Here is a 14174-nt window from a genome sequence, read left to right as displayed (position 1 = left end):
GGCGGGGCGACGCCTGCGGAGTCCGCGGCGGACGGCGGCGCCGCGGTGTGGACCACGAGGTCACGCCCAAGCGAGGGCGCCGGCGGCGTGAAGAAGACGGAGCCGATGCTCCTTGTCCCGATCGGAGCCGGAACAGAGACGGCATCGAGCGGGAGGTTGAGCAGAGCCGCAAGAGAGGCCGGGAGGAAGCCCGCAGCAGTGGAACCGGTGGTGGCGGCGCTCGACATGGCGGCGGCGCGATCGGTGGCGCGGCGGCGGCGGTGAAGGCGGCGGCGGCGCTGCGGCGGCGGTGCGGGTATTAGGGTTTAGAAGCGGAAGCGATCGTAACCTAGCGTGATACCATGTAAGACAATAAGTTTTGGGGAACCAGCACAACCCTCTAGGGGTGGCTTATCTCATTATATATAATGGTTGTGTTACAATATGTACCATATACGTACATAGGTACAGAAGCTATACATAGTCTAACAAATAATGCATGCTTTTTTTCCGACTGAAGGAGCTCAAAGCTCCCAATTTCATTGCCTGAAATTGATAGACAGTTAAAAAATGTATGTGCGCCCAGGAACTATGTTCATTCATAGAATGACATATCTATGCATGTTACTCCAATCATGTATTTCGAAATGTACAATGTTCTACAACTACATTATCCATCTCTCAATAATCTTGTTCAGAAAGGTACCTGAAAGGCTGTTGTTTTTACATAAGCACTCCTGTGTAATTATTCAGTTAACTGACCACCCAAGTTTTGTCCTCTGAACAAATTAAATCCCCTGGCTGGTGACAGGCTATGTGTTACCTGTGATGAACTCTTCATGTTCTGTTGTAGTATGTTTCAGTTCTGTTCCCTTCCCTGTCACAATTGTTATTAGCAATTCATACTGTACGTAAACCATGAAGCTGTGATGTTTCAGTTCTGGATCTTTTCTTTAGTAACGAAGGCCATCTGAAGTAAAACAATTAACCCCACTTTGACAAAAGATGCAAATCATGTTAATGTTATGATAGTGCTAGCAATTTGATGTTGCGGTATGGTGCATGGCCTGGGCATATGCTACCGGTATTATTTGTGAACTTTGTTACTAGTAAAGAAATAACCAGTCTAAGGCAGCACCCATGCTTCTTTTTCGTAATTATGTTGATATATCTAATTGCCCAAACCGAATGCAGAGTTGCAACTTAAAGTTAGCCTGATGTTTTCTCCCATTGTAGGAACCCTCTCCATGACTTCAAAATGGTCACTGGGCCATCATCAACGCCATTTTAGCTAGAATTCTTCTGAGAAAGTACTCAAGGTATTTCTTACCAGAGTAGATTCTGATGTAGTTTGTCCTGTTTTACTATGTCATGATGTAGCTTTTCTGTTTAGGAAATGCCATAGTCTTCAAGAGCATGCTAAAATGAAAACAATAATACTATTACCATTGAAAATTTATTCTTTGGTGTTGGTAGCGTTGAGGAGTGTTTGGAAAACCTTGGCCTCGGGTTGAACGGCAGTCGTGTAGTCAAGTGACTACACAGCTTCTATGTGACTTCGCCACTAAATGACATCACCATGATGATGCTCCTGCCCCCACCTGTAGACCGCATATTTTGCGGCACAGTAGAGGAAGGGAGCGCCGTCGACACCATTTGCATAGGTGTCATACCTCTGGAAGACGATGCCGATTTATTTGCATCTGAAACACTTGAACTACCATTCTTAGCCTACTTATTCTTGGCTCACCACGTTCATGGTTCCCGTGGTGCTGCTGTTAGTCCCCAAAGGGGCAATAGTGCAATATAGAGGACAAAGAATACATGAGAAGATGCAAACACAGACTCAAGTACAATAGCTTTAAATTGTTTTAGTACATCCATTAGAACGATAAAGGAAAAAGGCATTTTCCATTTCTTGGGCCTGCAGCTGGTGCTTTTTAAGCCATTTGTTCCAAGAGGCCTTTTGCGGTGTATATATTGCTCGGGTAATTGATTGATTCGCCGCTAGATTTACATATAAATGTCTCATGATTGATTCTATGTGTTCTCACTGACTGCACTGCGAGGCTTAATAGTTTGTCACTGATGATATTTTCTTGCTGATTCTTACGTAGGTATCTACCCTTTTTGCTAGGCCGGGAGCTGAAGACAGGAAGAAGAGGCAACACTGAGACGCACATTCAGTTATCCAAGGGAGGAGTCTAAATTCAGTCATTATCTTGCCAATGCAACTTGGTTATTCTCATAACGTATTTACAACTTGGTGATGCAACTGACTATATAGTCTATATATATATATAAGCTGTACTGTTCGCAATGAAAGGGTGGGAAAGAAAAGCATCAACTAAGTAATTTCCCTAGATTAGTTAACTGTAGTTTAGTGGTAGTGGTGTTATCCTCTTCAGTTATCCCTGGACACTTGATAGGTCATGGCTGTAGGAAGAAGCTAAGCTAGAACATCAGTTAACAGCAACACTTCTGGGACGCGTCGACGTTCTTGTTTCGATCTTTTGGAGAGCAAGCTCGCTTCTAGTTGTACAGCTACAAAGAAGAAACTCTAGAGCTAAGCTACACCACCAGTACAGTTACAAAGAAATTACAACAACAGACGCCGCAGGGGCTATCGGAAAGAAAGAACCCAAGCCTCAAAGGAATTATACCACTCCCCCTTAAATAGCTCCCTGAATAAGCCATTTGATTTCTTCTTCGAACATTGCGCTACTAGTGTATAAATAAATCAGGCTGGGTCCTGGATGGCTTTGAAGATGTATTCGCTCCTTGTGCTCCAAATAGCCATGTGACAAGAGTGATAATCTCAAGCAAAAACTGGCTTTAAGAAAGAGATAAATGTGATTGATTTGTTCCCTGATAGAGGCAGCCAAACACAAGTAGACCCAACAAGCAGCTGCAGATTGACAGTGGAGGAATAGTTGAACTCTAGTTTCCAAAGCAACGCAAGTAAAATCGGGTATGAATAAAAAATTCCACTGTTATATATGAATGAATATGTAGGAAGACAAAACAAATCTATTAATACTATCTAAATATTGTTAAAGCACCAACTCCGGCGGGAAGAGCCACATGACATTCCATCCCAGGTAGCCAGGCTCGTAAAACCTAGCCGGGTTAGCATTCTGAGTTTTCATATTGAACACCTCACCCGACTCGACAAAATAGATCACATCCTCCTTGATATCTCCACAAGGTGCAGAAACAAACTTGGAGAAGTGGTGGTGGATGAATAGTGCTCGGCCGCCACCGAGCCCATTAGCCATGGGCACCCATTTGCGTTTGTCAACATCGGCCATGAAAACATCAACCTGGCGAATGGACAAGGAATGGTCCGGAAGGATATGGATGTGTGGCTTCACCATGAGCAGCTTCCCGTGTGACTGGACTAGGTGCCAGCGAGTGTATTCTTTTTCGTTCATAAGCCCAACATGTGAGACATTCCGATCATCATCATCATCATCATCCGGCATGAAGGTGGGGTATTCCGAGCGACCTTCGGTGGGTGTGATGACTTCGCCGTCGGAGAAGACGATCCATGGTAGCTGGGCTTCCTGGGGACCATGGCGTCGCACGGCGGAGTGCCATGAACAGCACACGGTGCGGCAACGGGCACAGTCGGCGGGGTTAGGGAGGCCGGCGACGACAAGGTCTAGGAGATCCGGTGGGAGGTCCGCCCACGACGCCATAGGAATCGGTCGTTGATAGATTGTACCAAAGGTGGGGTACTTATTGTAGTCTTGCACCGTACGTAGTACGGGCCGAGACAGAGTCATGCACGTCTCCGGCGGCCAAGCGCCAATCTCTTGCCATAGTTTGTATTTTTTGAGGGAGGGTCATCATAGCTAGCTTTATTGCAATTTAAAGAGGTAAAACATCATTCACAAATCTGGAGACAAGACATCCGAAACTTGCCATAGTTTGTATTGACGTCCATCTAATGCATGATTTGTTCTGTCAAACTTTGCTAATTGTGATTCTAAAAAAAATCCTAATTGTGCATGTTGTCAGTTGTCACGTCCAGGATTATATTAGAACTTATTTTCCTTCATTGATCGGCTTTAACTGGGTACTTATATTCCCCTAATTCCCTAAAAAAAACTGGGTACTTATATAGAAAAAACTGGGTACTGATACTATCATGTGAGACGCCGTATCAATCATAAATTTCTGCAAGCACGAATGCATACAATTTTTTTTCCGCCCAGACATACCATACCATACTTTTATATGGAGTAGAATGCAGAAAAATATATAAAAAACTATAACTTGTTAACAATGCCTTTTTTTGAGGGTTAACGATGCCAAAAACTATAACTTGTTGAGAACAACAAGTATAGTTGAAACTCCACACCGAGCTAATCAAAAAATTAGTCACGGCAACTAATTTTTTTTAACACAGTACAGATGCAAGCGCTCATATACACCACAGTCCCTCTAACTATCCAACCACAAGTTGGTTCGCGACAACTATTCTGTCTGTACTCCTAGTTGGGGAGTTGGTAGGTGGCATCGTTGCTTCATACCCCCAATCGATTCTCGTCGCTCCCTTCTCATACGATATCCATTGTCCACCGATTTCTTTCCCACCGAACCTCATTTAGACTTTTTTTATCTCTTCTTTCAATCGTTTTGGATCTGTTTACGGCCTCCTTCCATCAATTGCTCCCACTCAATTCCTGATTTCCTTCCCTCAATCCCTGTCCATTCCCAATTCTGATTTCTTGTTTCCTAACCCGACCGTCGGTGTCAAAACCGGCATACCTCGGGGTAGGGGGTCCCCAGCTGTGGATTTGGGATCATGGGTAACAGGAATAAAGGAGACGATGTTTACTCAGGTTTGGACTCTCCTGATGGAGGTAAAACCCTACGTCTTGCTCTTGTTTATATTGATGAAGTGGTATCGAATACAGAGTTGATCTACCTCAAGATCGTAATGTGTGGTCTAACTCTAGGGCTAGATAAATGATTTTGTATCGATGTCCCCTCTCTGGGCTAAACCCTATGGCTCATATACACGCCAGGAGGATATCTAGGGTTACAAGGTCGGTAACTAAGAGAGCTAGGCGGTGGCAGAGATCTTGCAGTATACGTCAAGTCTTCGGGGAGAGGCAGTCTTGATCATGCCTCCTGTACGCGGCCTCCGGAGTCCATTTTGACTACGAATGAGGGCTCGTCGACCCAACCCGAGGAGAATGGGCCGATGAAGTTAGTACCCCCTTATCCAGGACAACGTCAGTAACCCCTGAACTGGTCTTCTGTGCCGAGGACGACGTTTCTGATGATAACCACCTCGGATCCGGAGTCCTTGTTTCTATAGACGAGTTTCTCCCTGTAATTCTCAAACCACTCCTTCAAGGGGGCGACGCCAGCCAGAACTCGGCCGAACCCGTACCCTCAGCCCAAAGAGATTGGGTGTCTTAGTCTCGAAGGCTAAGCACCTCGGTGTGAATAGTCCCACTTTGTCTAACAACTTTATCGAAACGCCTCACCACACACCGGGTCGAGCAGTTACTGCTTCCCCCGAATCACGGCCCGAGGCAAACCTTTTTGCTAGCACGTCCCTTGGAAGCAGAGATCGTACCCGTTTATCAGGGATATCATTAAGATTTTGTTTCCCCCCGTACGACCAACGACATCTTTGATGGGGGTGGCGAGCTTATCAGCGCGGCGAGGGGGACTCTTGGCCTTTCACATGCCTATAAGAACAAAAGGGAGGACAACGCAACTGAGCACGCTCCCATTCTCCCCATCTGCTGCTTCGTCTAGCTCCAGTGCCCAGATCCGATTCCACATCCTTTTCTTTAACGAGCCCATCCTCTTACGCCAACCATGGCTGAGACCCTCCAAGGGCACTGGGGTGGCTCCATCGTGACCGAGGAGACCATCCAGGAGCTGCGCAATGCGGGTTACCTGGCCGTCGACATCACCGCCCGCACTCCCGCCGCTGGCCAGCAGGTGCCCGCTCCAAATGCCGGGGAGCGGGTGGTTTTTGTCCCCCACCTCATGCGAGGGTTGGGGTTTCCATTGCATCATTTCATGCTTGGGATCATGTATTACCACGGGCTGAATTTTCATCATCTAGCCCCGAACTCCATCCCCCATCTCGCCACCTTCATCATGGTGTGCGAGGCCTTGATACGTATCCAACGTATCTATAATTTTTTATTGTTCCATGCTATTATATTATCCATCTGGGATGTTTTATATGCATTTTTGTGCTATTTTATATCATTTTTTGGGACTAACCTATTAACCTAGTGCCAGTGCCAGTTGCTGTTTTTTTCCTTATTTTTGTCTTTTACAGAAAATCAATACCAAACGGAGTCCAAACAGAATAAAATTTTACGATTATTTTTCTTGGACCAGAAGACAACCACGAAGCTTCGGAAAGAGGCCAGAAGACCGATGAGGGAGCCACAAGCCCTGGGGGGGAGGGGTAGGCTTGTGGCGCCCCCCGTGGCTCTCCTAACTCTAATCTCAACTCTATAAATACCCAAATATTCCCCTTATGTCAGACGGCACAAAAAAAGTACTTTTCCGCCGCCGCAAGCTTCTGTTCTCGTGAGATACCATCGTGGGGCCTTTTTCGGCACTCCAGCGGAGGGGGATTCAATCACAGAGGGCTTCTACATCAACCTTGCCGCCCTTCTGATGATGTGTGAGTAGTTTACCACAGACCTACGAGTCCATAGCTAGTAGCTAGATGACTTCTTCTCTCTCTCTCTCTCTCTCTCTCTCTCTCTCTCTCTCTCTCTTTAATCTTCAATACAATGTTGTCCTCGATGTTCTTGGAGTTCTATTCGATGTAATCTTCTTTTGCGATGCATTTGTTGAGATCTGATGAATTATGGATTTATGATCAGATTATCTATAAATATTATTTGAGTTTTCTCTGAACTCTTTTATCCATGATTAAGATAGCTTTGTATTTCTCTCTGATCTATTGATTTTGTTTTGGCCAACTAGATTGATTTATCTTGCAATGGGAGAGGTGCTTTGTGATGGGTTCAATCTTGCGGTGTCCTCACCCAGTGACATAAGGGGTAGAGAGGCACATATTTTTATCGTTGCCATTAAGGATAGAAAGATGGGGTTTATATCATATTGCTTGAGTTTATCCCTCTACATCATATCATCTTGCTTAAGGCGTCACTCCGTTTTTGTCAACTTGATACATTAGATGCATGTTGGATCGCGGTCGATGTGTGGAGTAACAATAGTAGATGCAGAATCGTTTCAGCCTACTTATCACTGACATGATGCCTTTATTCATGATCATTGCCTTGGATGTCGTCATACTATGCGCTTTTTTATCAATTGCTCTAGTGAAAATTATGGCTCCTAGGTCTATTTTTACCATATTATTTTCAGATCTATAAAACCATAAGCACAAAAATACCTTGCTGCAATTCATTTACCTTTACTTTATTTTGCACTTTTACTTATCTTTTATACATATCTCTATCAGACCTCATTCTTCCAAGTAACTGTGAAGGGATTGACAACCCCTTTTATCGCGTTGGGTGCAAGTATTTGTTTGTTTGTGTAGGTGCAATATTTGGGGACTTGCTTGTACCTCATACTGGATTGGTACTTCGATTCTTTACTTAGAAAAATACCTATCTCTACTTTTCTACATCACCCTTTTTTTTCAAGGGAAAAATAACAGGAAGAATTTCTGACACCATTGCTGGGAGGTTCTACATCAAGTCTACCAAGTACCTATCATAAACTCTCATCTCCAGCGGCTGAGCGGCAGCTCCAAGGTTATCAGAATCGTGATTTTGAATCGGATCGGAGCTCTGATGGTAGGATCGCAAATCATAGAATCTTCACTATCAGGATCGTAGAAACGTAGATTCTACGAACTAAAATTGTAGAATCATAGGGGGCAGTTTGGATCGTAAAGTCGTAGAATCGTATAACAGAATCACGATTCTAACAACCTTGGGCAACTCGAGCCGACGGACTGAGCTTCCCTACCGGAACTGCAGGTGCCTTTGGGCCATTGACAAGTGGGTCCAACAGTCGGCTGACCCATATGTCACTGACCCAAAGGCATGTGCAGTTAATGCACCGAAGCAATTTCCGGAGCCGACATTGAATGTTTCAGTAGCGGTGGCTACACGAAATGAGGTGCGACAAGATATATGACTACTAGTATAACGGGCAGATCAATCCAAAGCATAAAACAAGTGTACCATTTGCTCATTGGAAGAGCACGCATACTAGACACTTGTGGCCAAATCTACTCATTAGAAATTTATAGAAGGCGTAAAAAACAAGAGGTCTATACTATACTGGTTCACCTAGGGCTTGATGCCCTGCGATGAGAACAACGTTCTTGTTGCATCGTACTATGTGCCACAGCTTCTTGCAGCTAGCATGCCAGTGGCCAAGCAACTGACTCTAGTAGGTGTGCCATTGCACTCCGCTGGCTGCCTGCCTGGTTCCTGCAGCGGTGCACCTAAGCTAGCAAGCAGCTGTCAGCGGCGGAGCTAGCTGTTGCCGTTACCCTTTGTAGCCGCAGCAGTAATCGATCGTGCTTTGGGGGTCTTGTAGTAGCTCCTTTTAGCTGTTGTTGATCCTCCTGAATTCCTTCATCCATGTAGGATCTTGGTTTGGTTGCTGCCTGCAAACTATGCTTGTCCTCAAAGATGAAAGACTTGCTTTCTCAAAAATAAATAGATAAAATGCTGTTGCAACGACTTGCTTTATCAAGTCACTGGACTAGGGCTCGATTTTTCATTGGTAGGCACTGGACCGGGAGACGCCGCTTGAGCCGGTGTCCGTATGGCCACCGATTTCACGGCCTTAGTTTGAATTTGAATCAACCCAATGGAAGACCTTGAATTTTGAAAGACTTTCTAGGTCGTCCATGAATGACGCATCGCATCCTCCAGGTTGACGTTGACCTCATGGCCCGTCCTTTTCATGCACCCGCAAAGTTTTAAGCCAAGCTCCTCATCTCACGAGACGAGATACACGTACGGCTACACGCAGTCAGGACTCAGGACTCAGGAGGCATTGCCTCCACTCTCTGATCTCAAGCCTCAACCATGTCCGCGTCCTGCATTCACCTTGTCTTTCTCCTTTGTCTGGTCCCAGCCACTGTCGCCTCACCTCATCGTAATCTACGCAAATCCCCGGTCGACGTCGCCGCGGCCGCACCGTCTCCGGCAGACGCGTCGCGGCCGACCACCTTCTTCGAGGTGGACCGCCCGCTCCGCCCGCCACCGGGCAGCTCCGGCCCGTGCTCCACGCTCCTGCTATCCAGCTCCTTCGCCTTCACCTTCACCAAGCCGCCCGCCACCGCCGCCTACTCCCCGCCGCCCTGCCTCGCCGCGGTGGGCGGCCGCGCCTCGGCGATCTCCCTCGCCGTCCTCGAGTGGCGCGCCACCTGCCGGGGAGTCCAGTTCGACAGGATCTTCGGCGTCTGGCTCGGCGGCGCCGAGCTCCTCCGCGGCAGCACCGCCGAGCCGCTGCAGAACGGCGTCGTCTGGTCCGTCTCCAAGGACATCACCAGGTACGCTTCCCTCCTCGCCGCCGGCAACTCCACCCTCGCCGTCTTCGTGGAGAACCTCGTCAACAGCCAGTACACCGGCGTGTACTATGCCAACGTGACGCTCCACCTCTACTTCCGCCGCACGCCGACGACGCCGCCGCCCGCCGTGGCTCCCGCCGACCTCATCGTCCCGATGTCCAGAGGCTTACCTCTCAACGACGGGCTCTGGTACAAGATCCAGAACGCCACTGACGTCGCGTCCAAGGGCGTCGCGCTGCCATCCAACACCTACCGCGCGGTCCTTGAACTCTACGTCTCGTTCCACGGGGACGACGAGTTCTGGTGGAAAAACCAGCCCGGTGCCGATGCCAACGGCCCGTTCCGCGAGGTCACTGTCCGTGTTGACGGGGTCCTCGCCGGCGCCGCGTGGCCGTTCCCCGTCATCTTCACCGGTGGCATCGACCCCCTTCTATGGCAGCCCATCACCGGCATCGGCTCCTTCAACCTCCCGACGTACGACGTCGAGGTGACGCCGTTGCTGGGCAAGATGCTGGACGGCAAGGCGCACCTGTTGGCGTTCGCTGTGACCAACGCCGTGGACGTGTGGTACGTCGACGCCAACCTCCACCTCTGGCTGGACCCTGGGAGCACGGCCACGGCGGCGGGCCTCGTGAGCTACGTGGCGCCGGAGTTAGCGGCGGCGACGACGTCCTCCCGCACGACGGCGAGCCGGCAGGTCTCGGCTACCGGATGGGTGAAGTCGTCGTACGGGAACATCACGACGAACGCCACGCAGACGTTCGATTTCGACAGCACCAACGCCGGCGAGACAGTGAACCAGACGACCGTCGCGCACGCCGGCGTCGCCGCCACGGACGTCGCCGGCGTCCTGTACTACTCGGTGCAGACGCACCAGAGGTTCCCGCTTTTCTTGGACTCAGGAGCGGACCAGGTAACCGTCACGCACGGGTTGGAGGAGACGACGGTAGCCGCCGGCCGGTGGTCGTCGGGGCCCAGGTACCAGTTGCTGCGCAACACGCAGCGGAGCAGCGTCGCCGGGGCGTCGTGGGGCATACGGCAGACGTACAGGTACGAGGCCACCGACGGGTGCTACTTGAGGAACGTGACCAGCAGCGGTTACAGCATCGTGACGGACCAGTCCAGTGAGGCGTGCGTCAAGGGGCCATTGCGTTGATCTACAGAATCAAGCAAGAAATAAAGTGTACCGTGTGGTAAAGCCCTAGCAGTTTCTTTTTTTTTTCAAAAGCAATGACGTACCATATTTTTAATAGATGAAGCCCGGACAGTTCCTATATTGCCAGTTTATGACAGTCCACAACAAGCCTACGAGCATACAAGCCAACGACAGAATACAATCGGCTCTTGACTGCGGAGAATGAGGAATCATTACATACTTTAGTTTTCGCCCTTGTACTTGAGACAAAGCAAGCAAGCCATGTTGAGAAAGCTATTCTTATCAGCGTCAAAAAGGAAAAAAAAATAAGACGTCGATAAGGACCGAGCGTTCGGTCTGGGGGCCTCCCAGACCGAACGAGGAGTTCGGTACGAAAGGCGGCTCCCTACGAACGAAATCGTTCGGGAGGAGAGGCCTCCCAGCCCGAACGCTCCTTCCCATCCCCGATCTTTTCTCTATACAAAAAAAGCCCATAAAAAGAAAAAAGCCCTACAGGCCTTTCCTCTCTACAAAAAGAAAGCCCATAAGAACTAAAAAGCCCTATTTTTGTTGTGAAAAAATAGACATTGTTCGTTTGCACGACAAAAAATGCCATGGTATTGTGCAAAGCTATGAAAAAAGTTGACATGCTCATGTGTCCAGAATGTAAGTACACTAAAATAGTATGGGAAATCTACTAAAAAGTTGTTCAACAATTTGCCATGTTCTGCACAAAAAATGTACGTTATGTTATACGCAAATTTACCATCTTCAACATTTTCTACAAAATATGTCATGTTCCCATGGCAGCTAAGAGAAGTTAATCTAGAGATTTATTTTATGCATCAGATTATATTAGAGGTAAAAAATGCCATGGCAAAAATAGAGTAAAAATTGCCATGGCAAAGAAAGTAAAAATTCCCGTGCCATTAAAAGTAAAAATTTCCATGGCAAAAAAGAGTAAAACCCTCGTGTCACTTTTGCTGGCAGGCCAAAATAGGCCCATTTAGGTAAATAAAAAAACCATCAAAAATATGAAGCCAACTAAAAAACTGAAGAAAAAAAACTTTACAATAAATATCACACAGAAATCTAGATAATTTGCCATGGCAAAAATGTAGAACTTTTGCCATGGAAATAAACTAAAAAATGCCATGGCTACACAAGTATATTTAAGATGCTACATAGTAAAACTTGCCATGTTCTATAAAATGTACATTTGCCATAATATTTAAATTAAAATTGCCATGCTCCTTACAATAAATTTTCCATGGCAACTAAAAATAAAATTTGCAATGGCAACTTAAACTAAAAATTTGCCATGTGAAAACAAAAATATTTTTGGCATGGCAAAAATGGAGTTAAATTTGCCATGTCAAAAAATGGATTAATTATTTCCATGGCAAAAATGGAGTACTTTTGCCATGGAAACAAATTTAAAATGCCATGGCTATACAAATATATTTACCTTGCTACATAGTTAAAATTTCCATGTTCTAGAAAATGTAAATTTGCCATCATTGTTAAAAAAAAACTTGCCATGATCTTTACAATAAATTTGCCGCAACTTAAACTAAAAATTTCCATGGCAACTTACACTACAGTTTGCCATGTGAACAAAAGTATTTTCGCCATGGCAAAAAATGAAGTAAAATTTGTCGAAAAAGGGCATGACAGAAGATGTGGATGTTCTTAACAATTACTAAACTTGCCATGATCTACCAATTTTTTTTGCCATGGTCAATTACTAAATTTACCATGATCGAAAAAGGACTTAAAATTTGCCATGGTCAATTAATAAAACTTGCCATGGTCAATAAACTAAATTCGCCCTGGTCAATTACTAAACTTGCCATGGTCGGACTTACAATTTGCCATGGCCGGTTAATAAAACTTGCCATGGTCAATAAACTAAATTTGCCATGGTCGAAAAAGAACTTAAAAATTTGCCATGGTCAATTAATAAAACTTGCCATCGTCAATAAACTAAATTTTCCATGGCCAAAACACTAAAATTTTCCATGCTCAATTATTGAATTTGCCATGGTCGAAAAATAGTACTCCAAATTTGACAAGAGCAATAAACTAAATTTGCCATGGTAAGAAAAAACTAAAAAACGCCATGAACACTTTTTCCTTGAAAAATTGCTTTTATGGGACCATATGAATTTGCCATGGCAAATTTGCCATGTGAACAGAAGTTAAGTTGCAGTTGTGTTGAACTGAGCTTCAATTCAGAAAAATCATTCTAACAAAAATACAGAAACGAAAAACATGTTGTCTCAGAAAAAATCATTCTGAAAAATTAGGTATTGATAGCAATCTTACGATCTCACCAGACCAAGAAACAAGCTATGGCAAAAATAATTGCCATCACTAGTGGAACAGAACTATCTAAAAACATGACCAAATAATTGCATGGGAAAACATCTTAAGTTGCCATCACAGAAAAAAGGAATTACAAAAAACATGGTTCCTCTAGCTAAAATAAACCCAAACTTGGAGATAACAGAGTACTAGCAAGCAATACAACTGAAGAAACGCGAAAGATGCTAGTAGTAGAAAAAATGGCCCTCCACGCACATCCATGGCTCTCCAGAGCTTCACATCTACCGAATCAGATGATTTGTAGGAAAATAATCTATACTATAAGTTGCCATGGCAATTTTGGAGAATGTGAAAATGGATGAAAAGTTCCATCACATCACGCAATTCATCACTATAATGCCATCGCTACTGGAATAGAACTATATAAAAACATGACCAAATAATTGTCATGGGAAAAACATCTTAAGTTGCCATCACAGAAAAAGGAATTACGAAAAAGATGGTTCCTCTAGCTAAAATAAACTTGGAGATAACAGAGTACTAGCAAGCAATACAACTGAAGAAACATGAAAGATACTAGTAGCAGAAAAAATGAGGACGCACCAACAACAGAAACGATGAGCTAGCAGCCCGCTCGATCCCCGCTCTGCTGCAAGGCCACACGGCCAGCCATCACAGAAGGCACACCTAGAAGTCGTGCGCCATGCCATTCAATTGGTCGCCGCCATGCAGCCGTCCAGGCAGCCTCTCTCTCACGGTCATCTGAATCGGTGCAGCCCATTACACCCCCGTCGCCATGTGGATATTACAAAGATTGAAATTTACAAAATTTGCCATGTTGTGGAAACATAATGTGTAAGTGAATTTGCCATACATACTATATATAAATTTGCCAAGTTATGAATGAATTCGATGAACTTCCTACAGAATAATGCATAGTTGCTATGTCCATCATTTACTGAATAAGAAACTGATGGCAATTTTATTAAAAAGTATTTTTGCCATGGCAATTAACATTACCAATGCATATGGTTCCAGCATCAATTTGGTATGTCAAAAACGGATGATAACTTAATATGCTCTCCACTCTTAAATTTCTCCCTAATATGAAGTACCCATATCATCTGAATATAAATTGTCTATCTGAAGACAGAAAAATTCAGACACCAAATG

At 45.5% G+C, this 14174-nt stretch overlaps 2 protein-coding genes across 3 annotated transcripts in view; both read left to right on the top strand.

The window, feature by feature from the left end:
* Positions 1-2454, top strand: part of LOC119305145 — a 9131-nt gene extending 6677 nt beyond the window's left edge. Inside the window, exons 2-3 of one of the 2 annotated variants that reach the window (XM_037581747.1) lie at positions 1216-1298; positions 2117-2454. In XM_037581747.1, the coding sequence (XP_037437644.1) occupies positions 1216-1270 (55 nt within the window). In that variant the 3' untranslated portion in view covers positions 1271-1298; positions 2117-2454. Of the gene's footprint in view, positions 1-1215; positions 1299-2096 lie in introns of both variants that reach the window. The other variant, XM_037581746.1, reaches the window with a different exon arrangement.
* A 6549-nt stretch (positions 2455-9003) lies between these two features.
* LOC119305144 (peptide-N4-(N-acetyl-beta-glucosaminyl)asparagine amidase A-like) lies at positions 9004-10894 on the top strand. Its single transcript, XM_037581745.1, has one exon. It carries the CDS (start codon positions 9054-9056, stop codon positions 10692-10694), a length of 1641 nt encoding a protein of 546 aa, XP_037437642.1. The 5' UTR covers positions 9004-9053; the 3' UTR covers positions 10695-10894.
* The last annotated feature ends 3280 nt before the right edge of the window (positions 10895-14174 follow it).

The sequence above is a fragment of the Triticum dicoccoides genome, chromosome 5B, assembly GCF_002162155.2.
Source record: "Triticum dicoccoides isolate Atlit2015 ecotype Zavitan chromosome 5B, WEW_v2.0, whole genome shotgun sequence".
NCBI classification, from domain to species: domain Eukaryota; kingdom Viridiplantae; phylum Streptophyta; class Magnoliopsida; order Poales; family Poaceae; genus Triticum; species Triticum dicoccoides.
Note: the sequence above shows the minus strand (reverse complement) of the source record. Positions and strands in the feature narration are given on the sequence as shown.

What these genes read in the sequence shown, in the direction of transcription:
- LOC119305144 (XM_037581745.1), top strand. Translation starts at nt 9,054, where the DNA reads ATGTCCGCGTCCTGCATTCACCTTGTCTTTCTCCTTTGTCTGGTCCCA.